Below are 25,309 nucleotides of genomic sequence, written 5' to 3'. Positions count from 1 at the left end.
ATCTTGGATTTTCCCTTTCCCTGAGCCTAACTCCATCACTGCCAGTCACCAGGTGCTCCTGTTCTCTCTCTGCAGATCAGCTCAGCACCCTCAGCTGCACTTCTCTGCCCTCAGCCAAAGGGACCCTTCTTATCACCACCAACCTGGTTTAAGTCCTCGAAATCTCTTGCTTGGGCGCTTACAATAAGACATTTCACCAGTGCCTCTGACTTGGTCCTGATGATTTCCAGACCCTTCTCCTGCAAAACTGTCCCCCATTCTTCCCACCTTACTTCCTAACACTCAGCTCTGGACATGTCACTTTACCACTGACTCTGAAGGGCCTCTGGCATCTCCTTCACCCTCCCCTCCAGGGTCATTGCTCACTATCTGTCACCTATGCCAGTTTATACCCCATGCTCCTCCCTATATAGACTATAGACCCTTGTTAATGTTTTGTTTTTAATTCTACATAGTTTTATATATGGTGGTAATGAAAATATATTCACTGAGCAAACCAGTGAAAATAAAGTCTAAAGGAACACAAACTTAAAAGTTCAATTAATTATCTTTTCTAGTTTAATCTATAACAAATTTATTTTGACCTAAACTCTCAGATGAATTTTTAAGAAGTGAATCTCACCAGTATGTCCCAGGTAACACTTTTACTTCTTCTTTCCCTCTTCTTCCCTCAGAGTCTTCCCAGAATAGTCACCTTGCCTCAGGTAGTCTCTACTCATATATACACAAGGCTTTAATGACTTTATAGTCAATGCTTACAGACATGACCTATCAAGCCCTCAAGATCAAGTTTTTAAAGAGCTAAAGCCAACCTGATGCTCTATATGTTAAACATTTAATAATTAAAAAGCTCTTCTAGAATAACCAAATATTAATTCTGCTCAGTAGGATGGAAAGGAAACTTACTGGCAGAGATAAATGAGGGTGGGGGGAGGTGTTTTCTGCCAGCTGTGGAATCATGGCTAATGGTTAGGAATGAAGCTGGGTGGATAACTGATATGTAATAATTTACAAAATTCTTTAAAGCTACAATTCAACAGCAGTGAATATGATGAGGTTCTTTTTTAGGAATCAGAAATATGGTGAAACAGACATTCTTCCATTACTATAGAAGAAAATTACCCTGTTATGGGCTGTATAGAGGGAGGCAATAGAGGAATAAAAAGATAAGATGAAGAAACTCATAAAGCCATGGTACTTCTAATGCTCTGGTCCATATTTTGAGTCCTAGGTATCCATTTTATTATTATACTACATATATCCTTTTCTAACAACTGTCACAGAAATGAGATCTAACCCCAACCATGTGCCATGCCTCATTATAAGCACTTCTTCCATATTAACTCATAAAAAATCCCTACAACTCTAGGAGGTATGCATCACTGTTATCCACATTTTACAGATGAGATAACCGAGGCACAGTTAAATTAAATAACTTTCCCACAGTCAGCAAGCATTCTAGCTCCTGAAGCTGTGCTTTTATTACTCTGCTGCCACATATTTTGAAAAGAAGAAAAAGAACAAAGAAACTTTACAATGATAATAGTCCAACGATTGTTTCTTAGGACAGTCACACCATGCCATTGTGCCACTCTTGCAGACGCACTTGGCCCCTTAAAGGTTCCTCAACGAATTCCTATCTCCTGTAAAACATTTCCACTATCTCATTAGGTTTCATTATTTTTCAGAAGCCATTATTACTCACATTGACCTTGCCGTTAACTCAAACACAAGTCTAGAAAGTTTTTTCTCCACCTATCCAAGACCACACAGCCAAAGACCAGATCAACTCCTAGTTTTGCCACAAAGCCTTTCCAGAGACATTTAAATAGTTGAAAAAGCAATTCTGCTACCAACAACTGTGCAAGTCCCGCCAAATAACTGCACCAGCCCAACTTCCATTTTCCTGTAAAAGAGGGATCTGATAATGTATAAGGTTGCTTTGGTTCTAAAGTCCAAATCCATGCTGGTCTTTCTTAATTTTGAACTCTCGAAGACTTTTATCTATAATCACAACTTGAGCTTCTTTGTTTGCCATTTATCCTGGTGGGCCACTGAAAACTACCACATGTGCTTCCTTCTCCTCTCCATTAGTCGATAACTGAATTAACAAGCAATTAGTAAGCCATGTGCCAGATGCTGTGCCAGGCACCAAAGGGATAAACACAATACTAACAGCATGTAATTGGTCTTCACTCACTACCTAGAGAAATTCTGTAGACATGCCTGAATCAAGAGTTTAGGACTAACTAGTTGGAGAGATTGTAAGGCGGTTCCCCGAACAGGCCATCGCAATAGATATTTGTAGAAGAAAGGACTGAAAAAATTGGAGGCTCTGCCCACTCTACTAAGAACTCTAGAACACCCACAGTAAACACGGAAGACCTCTGCATCTGTATGCACTGAACAGAAACCACAGGAAAAGGTCTTAAAACACTTAGTAGAGTTGTTCTCAAATGTATTGAAATGGTGTGGCACTTGGAAATAGTGGGACATTAAAAAAAGAAATTAATAGATAATGTGAAAATATCTTCATCTCAAAGTAATGCATAAACTATTTAAGGGAAAATCACACTTCTAAATTTTCATTTGTTTCTTCTCACATTTTCATACATTTTATTATCTAATACAGTCACACCAAAGAGTAAATAAGCTTTGGAAAAAACAGTACGAATTTTATCAGTGTGTATACAAAGTAGAAAAAAAAACTACCTTCAATCTTCGCAGCAACATGAGGGAGGGCTGTATGAGAACCATTTTCTTAACAGAACCACATATTTCAGACACTTCCTTGCATTAACCGCAGAAATACTGTATTTGTAACCATGACAGATCAATCTCCAACAACTGTTCACTTGAAATTAAACGCTTCTGAAACACTGGAGTTTTCCTTAATCCTAGAGATTGCTGCAAATCTTTAACATGTCTTGGTAGCTTTAGACTAAGAAGGGATTTCATCTTGTTATGAGAAGGAAAGACAATTTAAATTTAGCCATTTCACCCTCAAACTTTGCTCATGACCATTCCTCCCATAAATGGCCAAAATATGAGACACTGCCATCAAAATACTATTGAGATGGGATTTAGAAACAGCCCTTCCATTTGGTCTATTTCTTACTCCCAGACCAGGGCATGGGCTGCAATATTGGTACGATTTAAAAGCACTCTCTCCTCTGCACTGTAAGAACAGAGTTGTAAATGAACATCTGGGATAATGGGGGGGAAGGAGAGAAGGGTTTTCAGGAACAACTATAAAGGACACATGGACAAAACCAAAGGGGGGTGGGATCAGGGGAGGGAGGTGGGGATGGCTGGGGTGGGGGGATGATGCGGGGTAAATGCAGACAACTGTATTTGTACAACAATAAAGTAATTAAAAAAATAAAAATAAAAAAATAAACGAACATCCTGAAGCTTGCTTAGGTCTACCAGCCCTGCAGATAGTAAGCCCTTCTCCCGTGCGTCATTCATCTTTGTATTTTCTGTAGACATTCGGCTGGCTTTTGTTATGAAATAGAAAAATATCTCAACGTAAATGACACTTTCCCTTCCCCCAACTTACAGTATTTCCATCTCTCTCTCTCTCTCTCTCTCTCTCTCTCTCTCTCTCTGTCTCTCTCTCTCTCACACATACACACACACACACACACACACACACACGAGCCACTATCTAATTTGGTGGGAAAATGACTCTGAGTCTTTCTTCATATTTGAATCTAGTTCATTGAACTAGTGGAGAGATACAATATCATGAAAACGTACAAAAACACACAGGACTTCAAGCCACTTCCAGCCCTGCCCCTTGTTAGACTGTCTTAAATTTTCTGTTCAATCATCTTTAAAATCTCTTTCAGGATAGACTTAGAAGGCAACATAACCCACTGCTTAATAATACAGGCTTGGCCTCAGACTGAGTTACAGTCCAAATACTGGCCCCACCATTTAAGTAGGTGTGTGATTTCAGTGTGAATGTCAAGTACTTGCCAGAGTGTCTGATGCATAATAAATGTTAAATAATCAGCTCCAGTCATTTCTCCTTTGAAAACTGTGAAGCCCTCCACCAATACTCATTTCTGTTGCCCAAAAATGCACATAATATAAGACGCCTGATAACAGAACACTCATCAAATGCTTTGTCAGTGTCCAGCATCATATCCTGCCTTATCTACACAGCTGGCCCGCCCCTCGCAGACAGACTGCTCTCATCTCTGACACACTTACAGAGGCAGAAGGCCAGCCTTTATTCCCCGTAGTTTGGAAGACTCAGCCAGCTGTATCAGTGAATAACCCACCGAAGGTTACCCATCAGAAAGGAGCGGGGAGGGGGAGTCCCAGTCGCTCGTGTACCCGGCGCCTATTAAGTCTGCATGGCATTCCTGGAAGTGGACACGCCACGGGAAAATATTGCCAAAGCAGACAGTATTTACCCTAACTATTAACTAGCTCCCTGCTGTCTACTAGTTCATTTCGAAGGTAATCTATCTTCAGAGGAACCCACAATTCTGACACTTTATTTGCTCAAGCTATAAAATATTTATTTGGATTCCATACCCATTTTAATAAACCAGAGTTCCCGTCTCTCCCCGTCGTGTTGGAGAGTAAAACCACGTAGAACAGTGCCTGGACTAAGTGCTCTAATTTCATTCCCATTAAATTTGTCAGAAGCAAGCAACTTTGATTTTTTTCACCCTCCCATTGAAAGCCCAGGGCCTTCAAATGAAAACACCACCATCAGAATCTTGGGTTTCATTATTAGTTTCTGTTTAATTTTATAGAAATCTTTAAAAGAGGAAACCATATTTTTTTTCTCCAGGAATTTAATACAGTTGCTACCCACTCTGGAGAGTGGGGCATGGTTCAATTTCTCATGTTTATAAATATGAGTAGATAGTAATAGTTGAGTAAAATGCATGATACATCTTTTTTAAAAATAGCACCTAGGATTTGTCAAAAAATGTACTATGCTGTGGTTAGACAGACATAAACAAAAACTGCAGAGTGTGGCTTTCTCTCCTCTGAATAGTATACTCAGAACTACATTTAAAAATGTTTATTGTATCTCATTTCAGAAGATTTTCTATACTGTAGTCCCCGTTTATCTGCATGGAACACGTTCCAAGACCCCCAAGGGATACCTGAAACTTCCAATAGTACCGAACCCTACATATAATTGTATTTTTGCCTGTGCACACACATCTTTTCACTTACAGGAGGCACTCATTGGCTTCTCCTTGGCACACCTGAGTTGCCAGCATCACTACTCTTGTGCTTTGGGGCCATTATTAAGTAAAATAGGGGTGACTTGAACACGAGCACTGTGATACCACCACAGTCGACCAGATAACAAAGACGGCTGCTTCAGTGATGGGCAGGGCACGTATTGTGAGTGAATTTACTGGACAAAGGGATGATTCACATCCCAGGAGGGACAGAGTGGGATGTTTAGAGATTCCATCATGCTATTTAAAGTGACACACAATTTAAAACTTATGAATTTTTTATCTCCGGAATTTTCCATTTAATATTTTTGGACTGTGGTTGACTGTGGGTAACTAAAACCACAGAAAGTGAAACCATGGATAAGGGGTGACTACTTTTCCTACAAAATGTTTACATAAAGTAAGTGGAGGATTTTTACAGGAAATATCTAGTTTCAATAATTTATCATGGGAATGAGTTATGTAGAAGCACCAAGAATAAGTTAATACACTCTTCATATATAATGGGAATCCAGTCTTTCCTCTGAGGACTCCTCCAATTCTTTCTTTTTTAAATGAAATATTTTGGAGAGCAAGTGATAGAAACATTTTAATGTGGTAATGCTATTAGCAGAGCAAGGATTTAAGTACCAGTTTTTACTTGGGTCATTACAAGTTTTACAGAATTAAAAAATTTTTCTTTGTGAAAAGAGCAAACAAGAAACTTTATTAAAACATTTTCTGTGAACATCCTTCCAAATTAGAACTTTAATAATGGGTGGAGGAAATAATAGGGAAAAAGCAAACACTCTTGATTTCAGGTGTGCAAAGGGCATGGGTCAACGGACAGTGCCCTGGGTGTGGGCCTTTGAAAAACTGGGCCTTAACTTCCATGTAAATAACAGTGCTGTGCTCACATCCCTCTTCTGCTAACTAAAGTTGTCTTTATTAATCTACATTGTATAAAGTTTTGCTCATAGTATTAAAAAATAAAACAATAAAATAAAGGTATTACAGAATTACAAGACAAAGGAGGGCACACTTCTGCAGAGGACTACAGTCAGTATAGAGATTCCTCCTGCAGAGAGAAAGGGTGTAACTTATTATTTTTCAGCCAGAAAGGCTAGACTTTGGATGTATCTTCATACCCAAGCAGGTAACCTAAATCTCAGAAACTGGAAACGTCATGGAGCACTCACTTGTGGGCAATCACAGCCAGGCCGCCATCTCCAAAGTTTCCGCTGCTGCTAATACTCATATCACTCTAAAGTACAAGTATCTCAGCATTAATTTTCTAGCTCTTGGCTAAAAATATTTGTCTAAAATAAAAAAATAAAACAAAGGTATAGTACAAAAAATCAGCTTAAGGCTAGGTTTGTTGGGACTTGACCTTGTACACTGTTCATGGGGCTGTGAATTGGTGCAGGCATTATGGAAAACAGTATGAAGATTCCTCCAAAAACTAAAAATAGATGCACTATATGGCCCAGCAATTCCACTTGTGCATATTTCTCCAGAGATAATGAAAACACTAGTTTGAAAAGATATATGCATTCCTATGTTCACTGCCACATTATTCACAATAGCTAAGATAAGGAAGCAACCTAGGTATCCATCAGCAGATGAATGGATAAAGATGAGGTATATATACACAATGAAATATTACTCGGCAACAAAAAAAACTGAAATCTTGCCATTTGCGACAACATGGGTAGACCTAGAGGGTATTATGCTAAAAGAAAAAAGTCAGACAGAGAAAGACAAATACTGTATGATGTCACTCATATGTGGGATCTAAAATAATATGAACAAAACAAAGCCAAAACAGACTCACAGAAGCAGAGAGCAAACCGATAGTTGCCAGAGCAGAGGGAAAGGGTGAAAAATATGGAAGGGAATATAATAAGTAATATTGTGAAAGTTTGCACAGTGACAGATGAGTACTAGAATTGGTGGGGACATCACACTGTAAGGTATAGAAATGTCTAATCACTATACTGTACACCCGAAACTGAGATAACTAATATAGTATATCAACTATACTTAATAAAAATATTTTTCCAATTCCAATGTTGAACTAGTTAAAAATAATAGCATGAAACAAAAGCCCTTACCTTTTTAAGTGTTTTGGAAATCTAATTGTAAAGAATGGCAGCCCAGATTGTTGTTTTTCGTTTTCCTGACAATGTCTGATTTCTTTCTAGACATTAACCACAAGTACCATGGTCTATTATGGTGTCATTAAAAAGTCCATTAAGATGGCGTTTCAAGATTTCCAGTAGAGTTAACATGTGTCGACTCCTGTCTTCAGCAAAGCTAGCAGAAGGGACCGCTGGGCTGTTATTTTTTAAAGCAAGTGTGTGTTTTCAAAACAGGTGTTACTGTTGACATACCATTAAACATCCTGCTTCTCCACAGCTCCTAGAAAAGCAGGTACTTTCTCATTTTAATTCTTAATACAAATTCCTGGACTCCACAAAAAGCTGTATGCCTGGGGGAATGTCCAGAATAACAGGAAATCTGTGAGATGTGTCTCTCAGTGTGACACCAGAGCTCAGCCACTGTTTGGAGACTTACTAGTGGAAGGACTCAGCACACTAGACTTGGAAGTCACAAACACAATTAGTATGGGAGCTGGACTTAACCCTCTCGCAACAGTGGCCAGGAGTTAGTGGACGAGTAGGACAAGTCTAGAGGTGGTTATTCTTCAGTTGCTATGATTACACAACTGACAAACAGATGTCAAAGGGCAGAGCGAACCTGTGTATTCCAGAATCAAAGAGAGTTAAAGACAAATGGATCTTCGAGATCAGCCCTTTCAGGGATGCTTGATGTTCACTGTGTATAGGAATCGTCGTAGTCCCACCCCTGAGATTCTGACTCTGCGACAGTAGGCTGCAGTTGCAGAAGTAGGAGGAGTACTGGTAATAGGTAACACTTTGAAAGCACTTGCTTTGTGCCAAATAAGGTGTTGAGTTCCTTACAAATACCACCTTATTTAATCCTCACAGCAATGCTGTTGGGGAGGTGCTACTATTACCCCCATTTTACAGATGAGAAGATCAAGCCAGAGAGGTTAAGGAATCTGTCCAAGGAAGTGAACCTGCTAGGAAATGAATAAGGATTCAAACCTAAATGAGCTGGCTTCAGAGTCTGAGCACTTCAGTAATCACTACCCTTCCCTACCCACCAACAGGGTAGGGTGGTCCCAGGGCATTAAGAAACTGTCATGACTGAAATTGATCTCCTCTTTCTTGAGTGGAGACAATGAAGCCCAGAGAAGGGAAGTCTCTTATCTAGGACACAAGTCCTTCATTGCACTTCCAGGAAGAAATCCACCATTTGTGACACCAGCTGGGCTTTTTTCTTTTTAATCCTCACCTAAGGACACTTTTTTCATTGGTTTTTAGAGAGGGAGAGAGAGAGAAAGAGAGAACATCAATCGGCTGCCTTCTTGTACATGCCCCAACAGGGGGGACTGGAACACGCAGCCTAGGTATGTGCCCTGATCGGGAATTGAACCTGCAACTGGGATGGTGCTTCAACCAGCTGAGTCGCACTGGCCAGGGCAACACCAGATGTTCTTAACCTTCCTCCAGGGAGAAAATGAGCAGATGGAATTGGTAAAAGCCAGCCTGCTGGTCCTGGCTATGTTACTCTGACCAAGGTGCTGTCCTGGGAACTCACTCTTCACTCACAGGATATGACACACTTCAGAGTCAGTGTAAGGGGCTCCCAGTCATGTGATTCTTAAGGGAGGGAAAAGGGAAGGGGAGGGAGAGATGCCACCCCCAAGGGGAGATGGTAACTAGAATGTGGGGGATCAGGGTCTCATAATTTGAGCATGGGAAAAAAAGATGTGATTCTGATATAGCTCCCAGTTGTGGTCTTCCTTCCCCTAAACCGACTATTCTAAAACCTTAGTGTATGTTGAAACGTCTTTAGGTCTTTGCTTTATTTTAACATATACAGGCAGGCAGAATGCCCGGAGTGACTGGATTTATACCAAGCCAGAGCTACCCACACACACTCTCTCAAAAAGCAATCAATACTTTTTCAGGTATTTGATATGCACGATTGGGCAACAAATCTTACAGATGTACTGGAATTGTACCTTTTTACTTAATTGTCCTTTCTGTTACTCTGGTTAAGCAGGTTACTCTGGGGGCCATAAAAACGAAGGATGAGCTAGCATGACACTGTGCTGAGGCATTTTCCAGAAAACAATGGGAGCTGGGGGCCTGGGGGGACCAGACTTTGTTCCTGTGCCAGTGACGCAAACTGGTAGCCCGGTCAGACTGACCTTCATCACTTCCACCTGCAGGTCTTCGTTGAGGGACGGTGTCACTTTCACAGCGTTCAGGACCTGATTGAGCAGCTGCTTCTCGTCAGAGTCCGTTTCCATGGATACAAACCTCTCTTCTGACAGAAGCTTCTGTAAAGAGGCACAAGGCAGTGATCAGATAGGCCTTTCCCTGCTGCCTGATTCCGTTGTATTTTAGTATGTATTGAGGATAATTTTTCTTAGGAGACATGTAGCTGGAGGCCATTAGGAAAGAACCCCTGCTATGTGCCATTAAAAAGAGAAAAAAAACCCACATCAAATCTTTGGTAAACAGGTTTGGTTTTTTTTGGCAAAGTCTTTTTCCTGGTATTAGATAATTTGTTATAAATTTTATCAAGTGAAGTTCTAAATGGTGGGCGTACAGGTACTTCGGGTGACGGAGGCGGGGGATGATCGTGCCAAGGCGAACCTACCCCTCACAACAGTCATGCTCACGCGTACTCTTCCTGAATTGAGCTTTGTCACCGGAATGCAGTCTTGTGGACAAGTTCCTTTTCTCAGATGCTTTTTTTAACTTACTTTTTCACTTACTACTGTGAACTGTCATTTAACCAGGAATTTTTCATGAATCCACCAATCTTAATGTATTTTCATTAGAAAATCTTACAAAAACCTAACCAAGAAGACATTCATGCTTTGACCGGTGTGGCTTAGTTGGTTGGGCATTGTTTCGTGGAATGAAAGGTCACCAGCTGGATTCCTAGCCAGGCACAGGCCTGGGTGGCAGCCGGGTCCCTGGTCAGGGTGTATGCGAGAGGAAACCAATCAATGTTTCTCTCTCACATCGATGTGTCTCTCCTTCTCTTCCTCCCTCCCTTACCTTCTCTCTAAAAATAAATAAATAAAATCTTAAAAAGAGGAGACGACAACGACATTCACTTTCATGAAGTTTCCCAGGGGTCATTACACCTCACAGGACAGCCCTTTCCTCTTTCAGGACAACTCTTGCTTTTCATAAAATTCTTACATTGTACCCAACCCACCTGCCTATAATCCCCTCATCAGTCCCTGGAGCCACATGAACTAAGCTTCTAAAATATCTGAAGTCGGCTAAGTCTTTTCTTCTCCGTACTAACCCTCCTCTGGCACCTTCACCGACACAGTTTCGTAGATGCTCTCCTGCTTAGCATGTGGCCTCCTGAGTGAATGTAACACTTCGAGGGTGGTCTGACATTAAAGAGTAGTGCGCCCTGAGGTGAACTATGGGCTGTAGGTGAGTATGACATGTCAGTGTAGGCTCCTCCTCCATTAAAGAAGAGGAGAAGAGAGGAGGGGAGGGGAGGGGAAGGTGGGAAGGGAAGGGAGGGGAGGGGAGTGGAGTGAAAAACCCGGTACCATTCTGGTGAGTGACGTTGACGACCGGGAGGCTATGCATGTGTAGGGGCAGAGGTACGTGAGAAATCTCTGCACCTTCCTCTCAATTTTCTTGTAAACCTAAAACTGCTCTAAAATAATCAAGTCTTTTAAAAATGATAAAAAAGTAATAAAATGGCAGAGAGGAATAATAGAAAGAAATGGGGTCTTCGGTGGTACCCCTGAGCTACTGCACCAAATGCAAAACTGGGCACCTCTAGGATTCGAGTTATATAAAACAATTAAATGTGTTTATTGCCTAAAAAACGAACAGTGATTCATAGCTTTAATCACATTCTCAGATCACATTCGCTTAGCTGTAAGTCATGGCACGTGATGTGTTGACTTGCGCAGAAACTCCTAACTCACGTTCACAAGGGCTGAATGAAGCTGTTCTCCCCCCATTCTGTCCTGGACAGTTGATCTGTGAGACCCCAGTGAAGGACTTTCTCTGAATCTCTCTTCAATCTGTCCTTGGCCAATTCAGTGCAGAGTCACTGCTGTGAAGAACTTTTGGTTTCTGATTCATCCAGAGCAATGACTCCCTCTTTTAGCTGAATGCCGTGGCAGATCAGGAGAACAAGGACGGCAAACCTCCCTCTCGGGACTCTCTGACAGTTTGCCTGTCTTCTCCAAGGAGCTTTTTCACTATCTTCTAGTGCACGCAGGGTAGTCTGCACTTAAAGTTAATGGCCAAACCTCTTCTTAATTTCAGTGATAAAGACTGGGAAGCCCTAAAAAAGCATCTGAAGTTAATGGGAGGTAACAAAAAGTGGTAAGAGAAAGCTCATTGCCCTCCAGGTCATGGATGTTACCATAATAAGCAAGCCCTTGACATCATAGTACCCTAACTTAGAGCGTTGGAGGGTTAAAAAAAAAAAAAAACAAGTAAGTGGGAAATCTATACTACACTAGAGAACGAGAATATCAGTGGAAGTCAAAACAACTTCCCTTTCATTTTCATGGTTGGCCCAATTCCCTTGGAGAAAAGCAAAGAGTTTTAATAACATTATGGACTATAATTTAAAATTTTCTAATGCCCTTGCATATTAAAACATACGTTATCTAATTCCAATCCAGTGGGGAAAAAGGAGTCATACTTTTCTCACATTTTCATACGTGTTAACTCAGAAGGTATTAGGGACCCCTCAGAACCTAGCAAGCTAACAATGAAATTGTACATGCTGGTGTGAAAAGACAGCCTACAATGCTGCTAATCCATGGTCGTGCTGATGAACCCCCGCAGGCCTGAACTTCACAGTGCTTGTCACTTAGAAACCAAACCACTTACAGAAGTCAATGCATTTACACAGCCATCCCCTGGGCACTGCTGGAGTGAGGTCTATCATGTAATGTGTAAAACACAAATGAACAAATGCTCAAGAAGGAAATATGCTCAAGCATCTACCTTCCCCTATTAGACCAAATTTCTTTATTTCTTTCCAGGATAGCTCTGAAAACAAAACACACTGACCCATTTGCCAACCTAACTGTAGAGTAGAAAACAACAAATCTTTCAGGTTTACCATCAGTTTTCATGGCACAGAACCACAGATGTTGAGTGATAAAGGACTTGAGTTGGTGTGGACCTTGAGGTGTCTCTTTTGAAACCCCTTCTTCTCCTAAAAGTTGGACATCACATAAAACATTTCACTCTTGTGGGCTTAGCTGGGTGGCCATGAATCCGTGCGTGAAGACGAATGCTCAGCAAGCTAATGCTGTGCACAGAGAAATGCTGAGAAATATTTTTAAAAATCTTGTTATCCTCTATGGTTATTACCTAGTTCAATCCAATTTCTGTCTGGGTCTTTAAACAGCTGGCATTTAAAATATTAACTATTTGTTCTTTCCACGCCAAAGTGGCCTGTGAATTTCTGTCCCCCCGCCCCCGACCCCGTACACTCAGTGAGAGACATACCTGTATCCCTGCCAAGGCATGTTGGGCCAGCTTCATATTCTTGGATTCCAAAGCCAACTGGAGAGGCAGCAGGCATTTCTCCCTGGCAAACACATAAGTAAGGACAACATGTGAGCTCAGCAAAGTTGGCAGTCAAGTGATAGAAGCCTTATGCACACACCCTCCAAATGCTGCCACACATACACATTACAAGCACTATAACCAGTTAAGAAAATGCACATGAGCTTAAAAAACCACACAGCAAACAACAAAAGTTGTGCAGAAATGACAGCATTGTAGCAGCTTGCCTTCTTAATATGGCTCCAGGAAGAACAAACACGAAGACTCTCAAACAGCTGTTTTGGTGGACCGATTATTACATGGCAGGACCCTGACCAGCCCATGAACATGCCCCGCTCTTTCCCAGATTAATAGAACTGCTTGTGCCCGTACACCTGGGATGAACAACTCCAGGAAGCACCGTTTAGATGGATTTCATGCCTTGCTCATTCCTCTCCCTCTCCTAGGAAGTGATGGCATCCCCACCACTACCACTATACCTCATCAGTATAAACAGAAATTCTACTAACTGTCCATTTGTCCCCAAGTCAAAGTGCTCAATAATCATTTATAATTTTTAAAATGTTCTCTTCAGTCTCCAGTAACAGGTATATCTGAATTTTCAGATGGATTCTTTTTTTTATTATTTATATATTATTTTATTTTGTTTTTTTAATTACTGTTCAAGTACATTTGTCTCCATTTCCCACCCCAGCCATCCCTACCTCCCTCCCCTGATTCCACCCCCGCTTGGTTTAGTCCATGTGTCCTTTACAGTTGGTTCCTGAAAACCCTCCCCTCTTTACCCCCATTATCCCCTCCCACACTTTTGGGATGGATTCTTAATAAACACAGTTTCAAGACAGAAATACAAGTTAATTATCAGTAGCTCTGACCAATGACAAACAGCTGATGTCATGCAAGAAACAAACAAAATACATGGAGAGCTACTTGGATATTTTAAAGCTTAAAGAAAATAACTGGACACTAAAGCATGTGAGCAATAAACCAAAAGGACTACAAAGATAAACAAATCTGTTGGAAGCATTCGCTCTAAATAATTAAACAACAGACCAAGAACTTTAATCATCCATTATTTCCCCACGGAGTCACACTGGCACAACAAATGAAATGTTACTTAATTCTACTGGGTTCTCCCATCCCCGTTGAAGCCAGAGCAGCCGCACTGTTATCTGTTCCATATTTTCACCACAGACTGAGAGTCATGACCTTAGAGGGTGTGAAAGCCACGGGGTAAGACTACAGAATCTCATCTTTGGGGAAATAAGGGTCGCTGTTGTAGAACACAGAAGTTAATTATAGCTCCGACGCCTTCCTGTCCACCCTGCAGCTCTGCCGCTCTCCCACAGACTCCTCTGTCAGCAGCTCACGAGATGAAGTGAGAATCACAGACACTCCCTAACGCCGGCCACAAAGGACAAAAACAGACTCACTCACAAAGAGCATTCACCTTCCTAATCCTGCTCACCTCTCTCCCCCCTCACTAACTGGTTGTTACAACACCCACTGTTAATATGACAACTGATTAACACTAAAGCCATTTTTTCATTAGATATATCCTTTGACCAATGAATAAATTACACAACTATGTTCCTTCCAGTTGGGTGGTTATCAGAGTCATTGTTATTATCATCAGCTTGTAACAATTACAAGGCAAACACTACTCCGCAGTCAATTAAAGCAGAAATAGCTGATTTTTCCAATGTTGTGTCTTTTATTTAATTGTCACCAGTTTATAAGCTTGGAAAAATTCATTGGAAGGATGAAGTCGAGTGAGAAGTAGGAATAATGGGCAGAAGGAGTATTAACAGAAGAACCATACAACTTCATCTGTAAACACATAACAGTCCAATTTCCACCAGGATTCATTCACTGTGAGAGAACTTTCATTTCAAATTCAGAGTCACACCTGCCAATGCGGGCACAGTACCAGCAAGAAAGTGTGGAGGTCCAAACCTCCTGTAGTCTCGTAGCCAGGTGCAGGGAAAGTCTCTGTTGAATGGCTATGTGCTGAATATGCATGAATATTAAATATTACTCATCAAGGGGCATTCAACAAGAGGAGAAACTATGTTCAGCAGCAACAAGAACACCCCTGTAAGTGCTGAGCCTCCTAACCCTTGGAAAGCAGCGTTATGGCTGCATATAAACAGGTGCATACCCATGTTACTGCCATCTGCAGTATTAGTCCTTGCAATCCTCATTCCACTCTCTCACCTGTTTATTTATACACTCACACAATTTATACTGCAGGCCTGAGCCAGGCTGGGGACCAATGCCAGGACTGCCAGGTTGCACCCTGATTCCAGGGTACATCACTGAATTGCTCCCCATGCCAGTCTCGCTCACCAGGCAGGACTGGAAGATGCACTGGGTTCAGCCAGGTATTGGCTGAGTTGAAGGGTATTGGTGTTCAGTGGGAAAAAACAGGAGCTGTAGAATCACACAGACCTGAATTCAAATCCTAACCATTTACAAGTTATGCAATCTCAGTCACGATGTTTAACTCTATTGGTCTTAGCTTTTCAATCCATAAAAAGGACATTTTAAGGCCAGTCCTCTGGTTATAGTAAGGAGTACGGATAATATGTATATCTAGGTTTGGCAAATTTTTTCCACAAAGAGGCAGATAATAAATCTTGGGTTGGCCAAACAGTTTGTTTGGTTTATTCCCTAAGATGATTCTAGTAGGTCTTAGTTTTCTTTAACTTCACTTGAAACAACTGTTAGATTGTATTGTGACAGCTGTCATATCAGCATGACTTTCAAAAAACTTATCAAAACTGGTGAGTTTTTGTGTAGTCGTTTTAATATTGAAGGTAGGAATCGTTTTAATATTGAAGGTAGGAAAATATTTCCAACATTTTTGTCATATTATGTTTTAGTATTTCAAGACAGGTGAAAACGCAACCGAAACACATAAAAAATGTGTGTAGTGTATGGATAGGGTGCTGTGACTGACTGAATGTGTCGAAAGTGGTTTGTGAAGTTTTGTGCTGGAGATTTCTCACTGGACATTTCTCCACAGTCGGGTAGACCAATTGAAATTGATAGAAATCAAATCAAGACATTAATTGAGAATAATCAATGTTATACCATGCGGGAGACATACTCCAAATATCCAAATCAATAAAGGTATTGGTGAAAATGAAAATGTGTCTTTTATTTTATGGAAAAAACTAAACGGACTTGCCATAGTATCCGGGAGGATTTTGCAGAGGTTGTGGGGCTGACTGTCTGGGAGGATTGTCTTAGCAAAACCAATTAGTGCACCTAGCTCTCTCTTAGAAAGTAAGTGCTTTGAGGAAGCAGGCTGAGGGATTTCTTCTGAGTACTGCACCAAGGCACCACTGCATCCACCCAGTCAGCCATTCGGCCAACATCTCTGTGCCTGTGGGCAACCCGTGATGGGGGCTCAGGCAGATCTGGCAAGAAGTAAGACAGAACAGATAGTTGCTTTCATTTTATTCATGAGATAAAAGAGAAAAAAAAAGAAAACTAACAGTTAGCATTCCTTTTTTTAGTCTACCTATCAATACAACCTTGAAATAGGCATTTTTAACCTTGTTTTACATGTGAGAAAATGGGGCCTCAGAAAGGTTCTGTAACCTCTCTGGTTATGCCAAGGCCACACAGCTAAAAATATTCTGGAGATCATTCAAACCCAAATCCATCTGACTCCCAAGACCAAAATCCCTTCCACTACTCTTTGGTCTCAAAAGGTCAGAGCAAAGCTAGAACAATTGGTTTCTTAACCTTTTTGGGATCACAAAAGCACAAAAATGTGGCCAAAGACCCTCTTCCTATAAAATAATTTCAGGGGATTCACAGCCCCCACCCCCAAACCCCAACTACACATGGATCCCATGTTAACATCCCCTGCTCCCAGGGGAAAGGACCTCATCCAACATAGCAGAAACTTCAGTGTCTGCCTCCGAAAAGAAGGCCATGTTCCCTGGCTGAGCTTAGGGTTCCATTAGGATGGGCGTTAGCTACGTGTGCGCGGCTCATGCGTGCAGGTGTGCATGTGCGTAGGAGGTGAGGGAGATAGCTGACTCTCCTCAGTACCCAAGGTGTCTCATCCCCTCAGACCCAAAAGTCCCAGATCAGCGTCACAAAACTCCGATCCTGACTCCGCTAGGGAAGGAACACACTCAGGAAATGACTGAAGTTCACGGGGCCCAAGGGATTTCACAGTACGCTCTGTGACACCATAAAAACCCTGCTGCCTGATTTTTTAAAGACGATTTTAATAGAAGAGAAAGCCACATGGCACACGCTCCGTGCCCTCTGCACGTATTGTATTAGAATAAATCATGTTTGATCTTTCTAGATGTTGCCTCATTGGGAAAAGGGAATGCCAAGAACCAATATTCAATTACATTAAGTGATTATTTTTTATGCACAGGCACGTGCAAATCCACTCTTGCCTAATTAAATAAAGGCAGCGGCCCCAGGTTTCGTGTCCTGCCATGCCATTATTTCTTAAAGCAGAATGATTAGCAGCGCTGCTTATGCATGAGGGAGACATCCTATGACACAGTGCCTGGTCATGTCCAGGAGACCGAGCTTATTTCCTTAACTGCTCTATCAGGTTCACAGACCAGCTTTATTGGGCTGGAAGATAACAGTGGAAAAAGGGAAATGAAAATAGATGAACAGAGAAAATCTTGGAATTTACCAAAAATTACCTTTTGATATGTGCACAAACATGAACTTCAAGTAAAACCAAATGCACTCCTGAATGTTAGGCTGATTCCCCTTTGATGCTCCTCATGGGAAGGAGCACACAGGTACTTTAGATTTCCAAGGTCTGCTGTAACCTAGGCCACTTACTCAATCACTAGCTTCCTTCACGTAATAACCATGACTCTGGTTGAAAATTGGTGGTTTCTTTGTGCAAAGTACCATGCTACACACGTCTGTATTTACTATTTTATTTCATTATAATTTTTTGAAAGTAGAAATTTAACAAAACAAAGAGATTAGATTTACCAGTCCAACGTCATATGTTTGTAAATGACAAAGCTGTGATTTAAACTTCAACCCCCTGCCTTTAAAACCCACGTCCGTAAGTCTCCACCACAATGTCTATACCAGCAGATAGCCGCCCCCGGCCCCGCCCTCTGGTCTATAGCACGCTGCTTTAGAAAGAGTAACCCAAAGTAAAGTGCAGCATAGGGAATGTAGTCAGTCATGCTGTAGTAATTGTATAATTATGCCAGATGCATACTAGCCTTATTGAGGTGACCACTTTGCAAGGTATGTAAATGTCTACATACTATGATGTATGCCCAAAACTAATATAATACTGTATGTCAACTGTAATTGAAAAATAAATTCTAAAAATATGTAAATAATAGCAACCCAAATGTCCACAAGGTGGAAAGACTGGGGACAGGCATCAAACAAGCCATGTAAATTATCTTATTTTGAGTGGTCCTTCACGAAGCAATGCATTACGTTGGACAGAGGTATACAGTTGAGAACCTATAGGGAGGTAAGATGGGTGAAAAAAATGTGGCTCTGGAGTCAGGTGCTGGGTTCAAACTACAGCCATCGCTTTTCCTAGTAGCCATGACCTTTCCTAATTTGAGTACGGGTTTTTCACCCCCTTGTTGTGACACTACAGATGTTATGATGTTTCTGAATACTGAGGCTTTAAACAGTTTGTGTCCACATGGGTGGATTTTCACTGACTCAGCTTTGTCAGTCATTCCGCCGAGGTGATTCGAACTGAATTGGTTCCTTTTTATCTTCTATTTTTTATGGAATTTTTAAAGTTTTTGTTCAAGTACAGTTGTCTCCATTTTCCACCCACCACTCTCCCCTCCACCCCCACCCCCACCTCCCAACCTTAATCCTAACCCAGTTGGGCTTTGTCCATGAGTCCTTTATTCACGTTTCTTTATGACCCTTCCCCTTTTTCCTCCTGTTATCCACCCCCCCCCCCGCTCCCCTGTGGTTATTGTCAGTTTGTTCTTTATTTCAATGTCTCTGGTTATATTTTGTTTGCTTGCTTGTTCTGTTGATTAGGTTCCACATATAGGTGAAATCATATGGTATTTGCTTTTACTGCCTAGCTGATTTCACTTAGCATAATGCTCTCCAGTTCCATTCATGCTGCTGCAAAGGGTAGGAGCTCCTTCTTTCTTTCTGCTGTGTAGTATTCCACTGTGTAAATGTACCATAGTTTTTTGATCCATTCATTTACTGATGGGCACTTAGGTTGCTTCTAACACTTAGCTTTTGTAAATTGTGCTGCTACGAACATTGGGGTGCATAGGTTCTTTTCAATAGGTGTTTCAGGATTCTTAGGGTATAATCCCAGCAGTGGAATTGCTGAGTCAAAAGGCAGTTCCACTTTTATTTTTCTGGGGAAATTCCATTATGTTTTCCTCAGTGGCTACACCAGTCTACATTCCTACCAACAGTGTACTAGGGTTCCCTTTTCTCCACAGCCTCGCTAGCACTTATTTGTTGATTTGTTTATGATGGCCATTCTCACTGGTGTGAAGTGGTATCTCACTGTGGTTTTAATTTGCATCTTTCTGATGGCTAGTGATGCTAAGCATCCTTTCATATCTCAGGGCCCTCTGTATGTCCTCCTTGGAGAAGTGTCTGTTCAGGTCCTTTGCCCTGCATTGGGCTGTTTGTCTTCCTGAGTAGAGTTGTGTGAGTTCTTCGTATGTTTTGGAGATAAAACCCTTGTCCAAGGTATCATTTACAAATATATTTTCCCATACAGTTGGCTTCCTTTTCATTTTGCTGAAGTTTCCTTTAGCTGTGCAGAAACTTTTTATTTTGATCAAGTCCCATTTGTTTATTCTTTGCATTATGTCCCTTGCTATAGGGGACATAGGTAAAAATATTGCTGCATGGAATATCTGAAATTTTCCTGACCATGTTCTCCTCTAGGACTTCTATGCTGTCACAGCTTATATTTAAGTCTTTTATCCATCTTGAATTTATTTTTGTGTATGGTGTAAGTTGGTAGTCGAGTTTCTTTCTTTTTTTTTTGCATGTAGCTGTCCAGATCTCCCAACACCATTTGTTGAAGAAGGTATTTTTTACTTCATTTTATGCTTCTGCTCCCTTTGTCAAATATTAATCAACCATAAAGAGATGGGTTTATTTCTGGGCTCTCTATTCTGTTTCATTGATCTATGTGTCTGTTCTTATGCCAATACCAGACTGTTTTGATTATTGTGGCCTTGTAATATGGTTTAAAATGTCAGGTATTGTGATCCTTCCTACTTTGTTCTCCTTTCTCAGAATTGCTGAGGCTATTCAGGGTCATTTATGGTTCCATATAAATTTTTTAAATGTTTGTTCTATATCTGTGAAATATGTCATTGGTACTTTAACAGGGATTGCATGGAATCTGTAAGTTGCTTTGGGTCATATGGATATTTTTATGAAGTTAATTCTTCCAATCCATGAACATGGTATATGCTCCATTTGTTGCATCTTCCTTAATTTGTTTCTTCAGTGTTGTGTAGGTTTCTGAGTACAGGTCTTTTACCTCCTTGATTAGGCTTATTCCTAGATACTTTATTTTTCTTGTTGCTACAGCAAATGGGATATTTTCCCTTAATTTCTGTTCCTTATATTTCATTGTCAGCATACAAAAATGCTTTTGAGTTCTGAATATCGACTTTGTATACCACTGTTTTGCCAAATTCACTTATTAGGTCAAGTAGTTTTATGGTGGAGTCTGTAAGATTTTCTATGTACACTATCATGTCATCTGCAAACAGAGACCATTTTACTTCCTCCTTTCCAATTTGGATGCCTTTCATTTCTTTTTCTTGTCTGATCACTGTGGCAAGGACTTCCAATACTATGTTGAGTAGGAGTGGTGAGAGAGGACATCCTTGTCTTGTTTCTGATCTTAGTGGGAAAGCTCTAAGTTTTTGCCTGTTGAGTATGATGTTGGCTGTAGGTTTCTTGTATATGGCCTTTATTATGTTGAGGAATGCTCCCTCTATTCCCACTTTACTGAGTGTTTTTATCATAAATGGGTGCTGTACCTTATCAAATGCTTTTTGTGCATCTATTGATATGATCATTTGATTTTTATCTTTTCTTTGTTTATGTGATGTGTTATGTTTATTGATTTGTGAATATTGTACCATCCTTGCATCCCTGGGATAAATCCCACTTGATCATGGTATATGGTCTTTTAAATGTATTGCTGGATACAGTTTTGCCAATATTTTGTTGAGGATTTTAGTATCTATGTTCATCAGCGATATTGGCCTATAGTGTTTTTTCCTTTGTTATGTCTTTATCTGGTTTTGGGATTGGATGATACTGGCTTCATAAGAGTTTGAGAGTCTTCCTTTTTCTTGGATTTTTTTGGAATAGTCTGAAAGGATAGGCCTTAGCTCTTCCTTAAATGTTTTGTAAAATTCTCCTGTGAAACCATCCAGACCAGGGCTTTTGTGCACCAGGAGTTTTTTGAGTACTGCTTCAATTTCACCAGGTATTATTGGTCTGTTCAGGCTTTCTGCTTCTTCATTCAGTTTTGGAAGATTATATGTTTCTAGAAATTTGTCCATTTTACCCAGGTTTTTAAATTTCTTGGCATACAGTTGTTCATAGTAATTTCTGACAATCCTTTGTATTTCTGTGGCATCAGTTGTAATTTCTCCTCTTTCATTTCTGATTTTGTTAATTTGAGTCCTCTCCCATTTTTTCCTGATGCGTTTGTCTGAGGCCTTGTCAATTGTGTTTATCTTTTCAAGGAACCAGCTCCTGGATTTATTGATCCTTTGAATTGTTCTTTTAGTGTCTATGTCATTTAATTCTGTTCTGATCTTGGTTATTTCCTTCCTTCTACTCACTCTGGGCTTTGTTTGTTGTTGTTCCTCCAGTTCTTGTAGATGTAGTGTTTGGTTGTTTATTTGAAAGGTTTCTATCTTTTTTAGGTATGCCTGTATCACTATGAACTTCCCTCTCAGGACTGCCTTTGCTATGTCCCATAAGTTGTGGACTGTTGTGCGTTCATTTTCACTTGTTTTCAGAAACTTTTTAATTTCTTCCTTGATCTCATTATTAATACATTCATCATTTAATAGCATGCTATTCAATCTCCATGAATTTGAGTGTTTTTGAGTTTTTATCCTCGAGGTTGGTTCTAGTTTCAGGCCCTTGTGGACTGAGAAAATGCTTGATATGATTTCAATTTTCTTGAATTTTTTGAGGCTTGTTTTCTGTCCTATCATACTGTGGTTTTGTTCTGGCAGTGCCTGCACAACAGCACATAAGACACGGTGGGCAGAGTGACTCTCAGTCAACCAGCTGGAGGGAAAGACCCACCAAAGAATGACCCAACAACAATCAAAACCCAGTTACATCCAGAGAGCCAACATAAATGGCATAAAGGGCATCCCAAGAACATCAAGTTCAGGAGATCAAGGAGATTGCACCACTGAATCTCACAGGTCTCCTACCATAGAAGTTCATGCTACAAATTCAGGGAGTCAAAACAGATCAATTTAAGAAGCAGAATCAAACAAGAAGAGTCTCAAAAATAACAGGAAGAAAAAGAAACAACCCCCCAATCATAAGGAAAGGAGGAATCCTCAGAGAGAGTGCTAAATGAAATAGAGGCAAGTCAACTATCAGATAATGAGTTCAAAACAATGGTTATAAAGAAGTTCAATGCACTTGCCCTACAGGGAAACTACAAGGAACTTACTTCAAACTATATCAGCATGAAAAAGGACATAGAAACTATCAACAAGAGCCAAGAGGAAATGAAGAATACAATTTCTGAACTGAAGAACACAGTAGAAGGAATCAAAAGCAGGCTAGATGAAAAAGAGGATCAAATCAGTGAGCTGGACGACAAGGTAGAAAAAACTCCCAGAAAGAACAAGAGAAGAAAAAAAAGGCTCAAAAAGAATGAAGAGGAGTAAGGGGAACTTCAGGACAACATGAAACATAATAACATCCGTATAATAGGGATACCAGAAGGAGAAGAAGAGGAGCAAGGGACAGAAAACCTGTTTGAGAAAGTAATGATGGAAAACTTCCCTAATTTAATGAGAGAAAGTCACACAAGTCCAGAAACCCAAAGCACAGAGGAACCCAAAGAGGTCTACTCCAAGACATATCATAATTAAAATGGCAAAATTCAAAGACAAAGAGATAATCTTAAAGGCAGCAAGGGAGAAACAGGAAGTAACATAAAGGGAGCCCCAATTAGCCTAGCAGCTGACTTCTCAACAGAAACACTACAAACTAGAAGGGAATGGCAAGAAATATTCCAAGTAATGAAAAGCGAAGGCCTGCAACTGAGACTACTGTACCCAGCAAGGCTCTCAATTAAAATGGAAGGTGAAATAAGGAGTTTCCCAGACAAAGGAAGGCTGAAAGAATACACCTCAACCCACCCAGCACTGCCAGATATGCTAAAGGGACTGCTTTAAGAAGAAGAAGAAAAAGAGTGAGAGAGAGAGGAACACAGATACAAAAGGGGTAAAATGGCAATGAGTAAGTACCTATCAATAATTCCCTTAATGTAAATGGATTAAATGTCCCAATCAAAAGACATAGGGTAGCTGAATGGACAAGAAAACATGACCTGCACATATGCTGCCTACAAGAGACCCACCTCAGAACAAAAGACCTACACAGACTGAAAGTGAAGGGTTGGAAAAAAAATATTCCTGGGATAGCAATACTTATATCAGACAAAATAGACTTCAAAACAAAGGCCATAAAAAGAGACACAGAAGGACACTTCATAATACTCAAGAGAAGAATCCATCAAGAAGATATAAACATATATGTACCCAACATAGAAGCACCCAAATATATAAGGAAAATCCTAGAGGACTTCGAGAAAGATACAGACAGCAACACAATTATAGTAGGGGATTTTAACACCCCACTGTCAAAAATGGATAGATCTTCCAAACAAAATATCAACAAGGATATTGTGGCATTGAACAATTCCCTAGACCAGGTGGACTTAACTAATATATATAGACCCTTTCACCCCAAAGAAGTAAAATACACATTCTTTTCAAGTGCACATGGAACATTTTTGAATTCGTTCCTTAATTGATTTTCTCTGCAATACAGTTAAAATGTTTTGATTTCATTTCTATTTCCATTTCTAATGTAATAAAATTGTTTTTGTCAGTATCAATCCTTTTATAGTTCATAATGAAGATTAGAGTTATCCTTCAGAAACTGTTTTAGACCCTGGAGATACAGCTGTGAACAGCACAAAATCCCTTTTCTCTTCCAGGCCTTTAAGATTTCTTAGCAAGCTTATTGCAATTATTAAGTTGAATGAATGTAACTGACATTTTTGTAGATTGGAAAGAGTTTTATATGATATGAAATTTTATATGATTCAATGTATTAAAAAGAATCCTAAATAATAAAGTATTGGTTATGCTCACATTTTCCCTCAAGATATAAACTTATTGCCTATCATTTTATTATAAAAGGCATATATACACATGAAAAAACCCAAACAGTACAAAGGGATACACAGCAATGAAAATCAGTTAGGGCACTAGGAAAGAGCTGGGTTAAATGTTGACGGTGTGTATTTCCAGACAGTGGTATGGGAGAGCTTTTATTTTCTTATTTCATACTTCCTATTTATGTCAATTTTTATATAACTCTAGAGTACACCAGCATAATCTGAAGAAAATATATTTAAAGCTACAAAGCCGTTGGCTCCTCACAAAAACAGCCATCAGTTGTGTTTCCTTCTGGTCAGCTCAAAAAGGTGAGTAAATTTTCATGCATCCAGACAAACTATTAAATATAGAACTCATTCCTTCCATTTCTTTCTGGTACTTACACTGATAACCCATGGATTCTTTACTGCTATTATACCCACTGTTCTTGTCCATTAAGAAAACCAACCTTCAATTACTTTATGGACCTCACTAATCTAATAGATTTGTTTTTGTAACAGAAGGGCAACTACTGGCAACTAAGTAGTCTTACCAATCACTTGAAAATGTTTAAATACTGTCTAGATTTTCTCTTCTATTTGATATGTCTAATGGAAAAAATAAGCTGCAAAAGAACAGAAAATAAACAAAAATACTATCATAGGAGAATGGTTTTTTTATTTAAAGTTTTCTCCTCATATTCTTATAATATTTTAAAATAATACAAAATACTATTGGTCAAGAAAATGTTTAGGAGAGAGTAAATTTTTACTTATTTTGTAAAAAAAGGTTCCAGGTTTATTGTTATAAAGCTTACATATAACATTGTGTAAGTTTCAGGTATACAACATAATGATTTTCATATATGCATATAGTGCAAAATCCATACTACAATAAGCTTAGTTAATATCCATCCCCTCACAGAGTTATAATTATTTTTCTCATGAGAGGACTTTTAAGATGAACTCTCTTAGTTACTTTCAAACATACAATATAGTATTGTTAA

General features: G+C 39.9%; 1 protein-coding gene across 4 annotated transcripts in view; it reads right to left on the bottom strand.

Moving 5' to 3' along the window:
• The window catches only part of ARFGEF3 (ARFGEF family member 3), a 166,346-nt gene that overhangs the window by 107,935 nt on the left and 33,102 nt on the right, over nucleotides 1-25,309 (bottom strand). For all 4 annotated transcript variants that reach the window (XM_024551900.4, XM_024551901.4, XM_024551902.4 and 1 more), the window contains exons 3-4: nucleotides 12,815-12,896; nucleotides 9,502-9,633 (exon numbers count right to left, since the gene is read on the bottom strand). In XM_024551900.4, the coding sequence (XP_024407668.2) occupies nucleotides 9,502-9,633; nucleotides 12,815-12,896 (214 nt within the window). The remainder of the gene's footprint in view (nucleotides 1-9,501; nucleotides 9,634-12,814; nucleotides 12,897-25,309) is intronic.

This window comes from Desmodus rotundus, chromosome 11, assembly GCF_022682495.2.
Source record: "Desmodus rotundus isolate HL8 chromosome 11, HLdesRot8A.1, whole genome shotgun sequence".
Lineage (NCBI taxonomy): Eukaryota > Metazoa > Chordata > Mammalia > Chiroptera > Phyllostomidae > Desmodus > Desmodus rotundus.
This window is presented reverse-complemented; position numbering and strand designations above follow the sequence as displayed.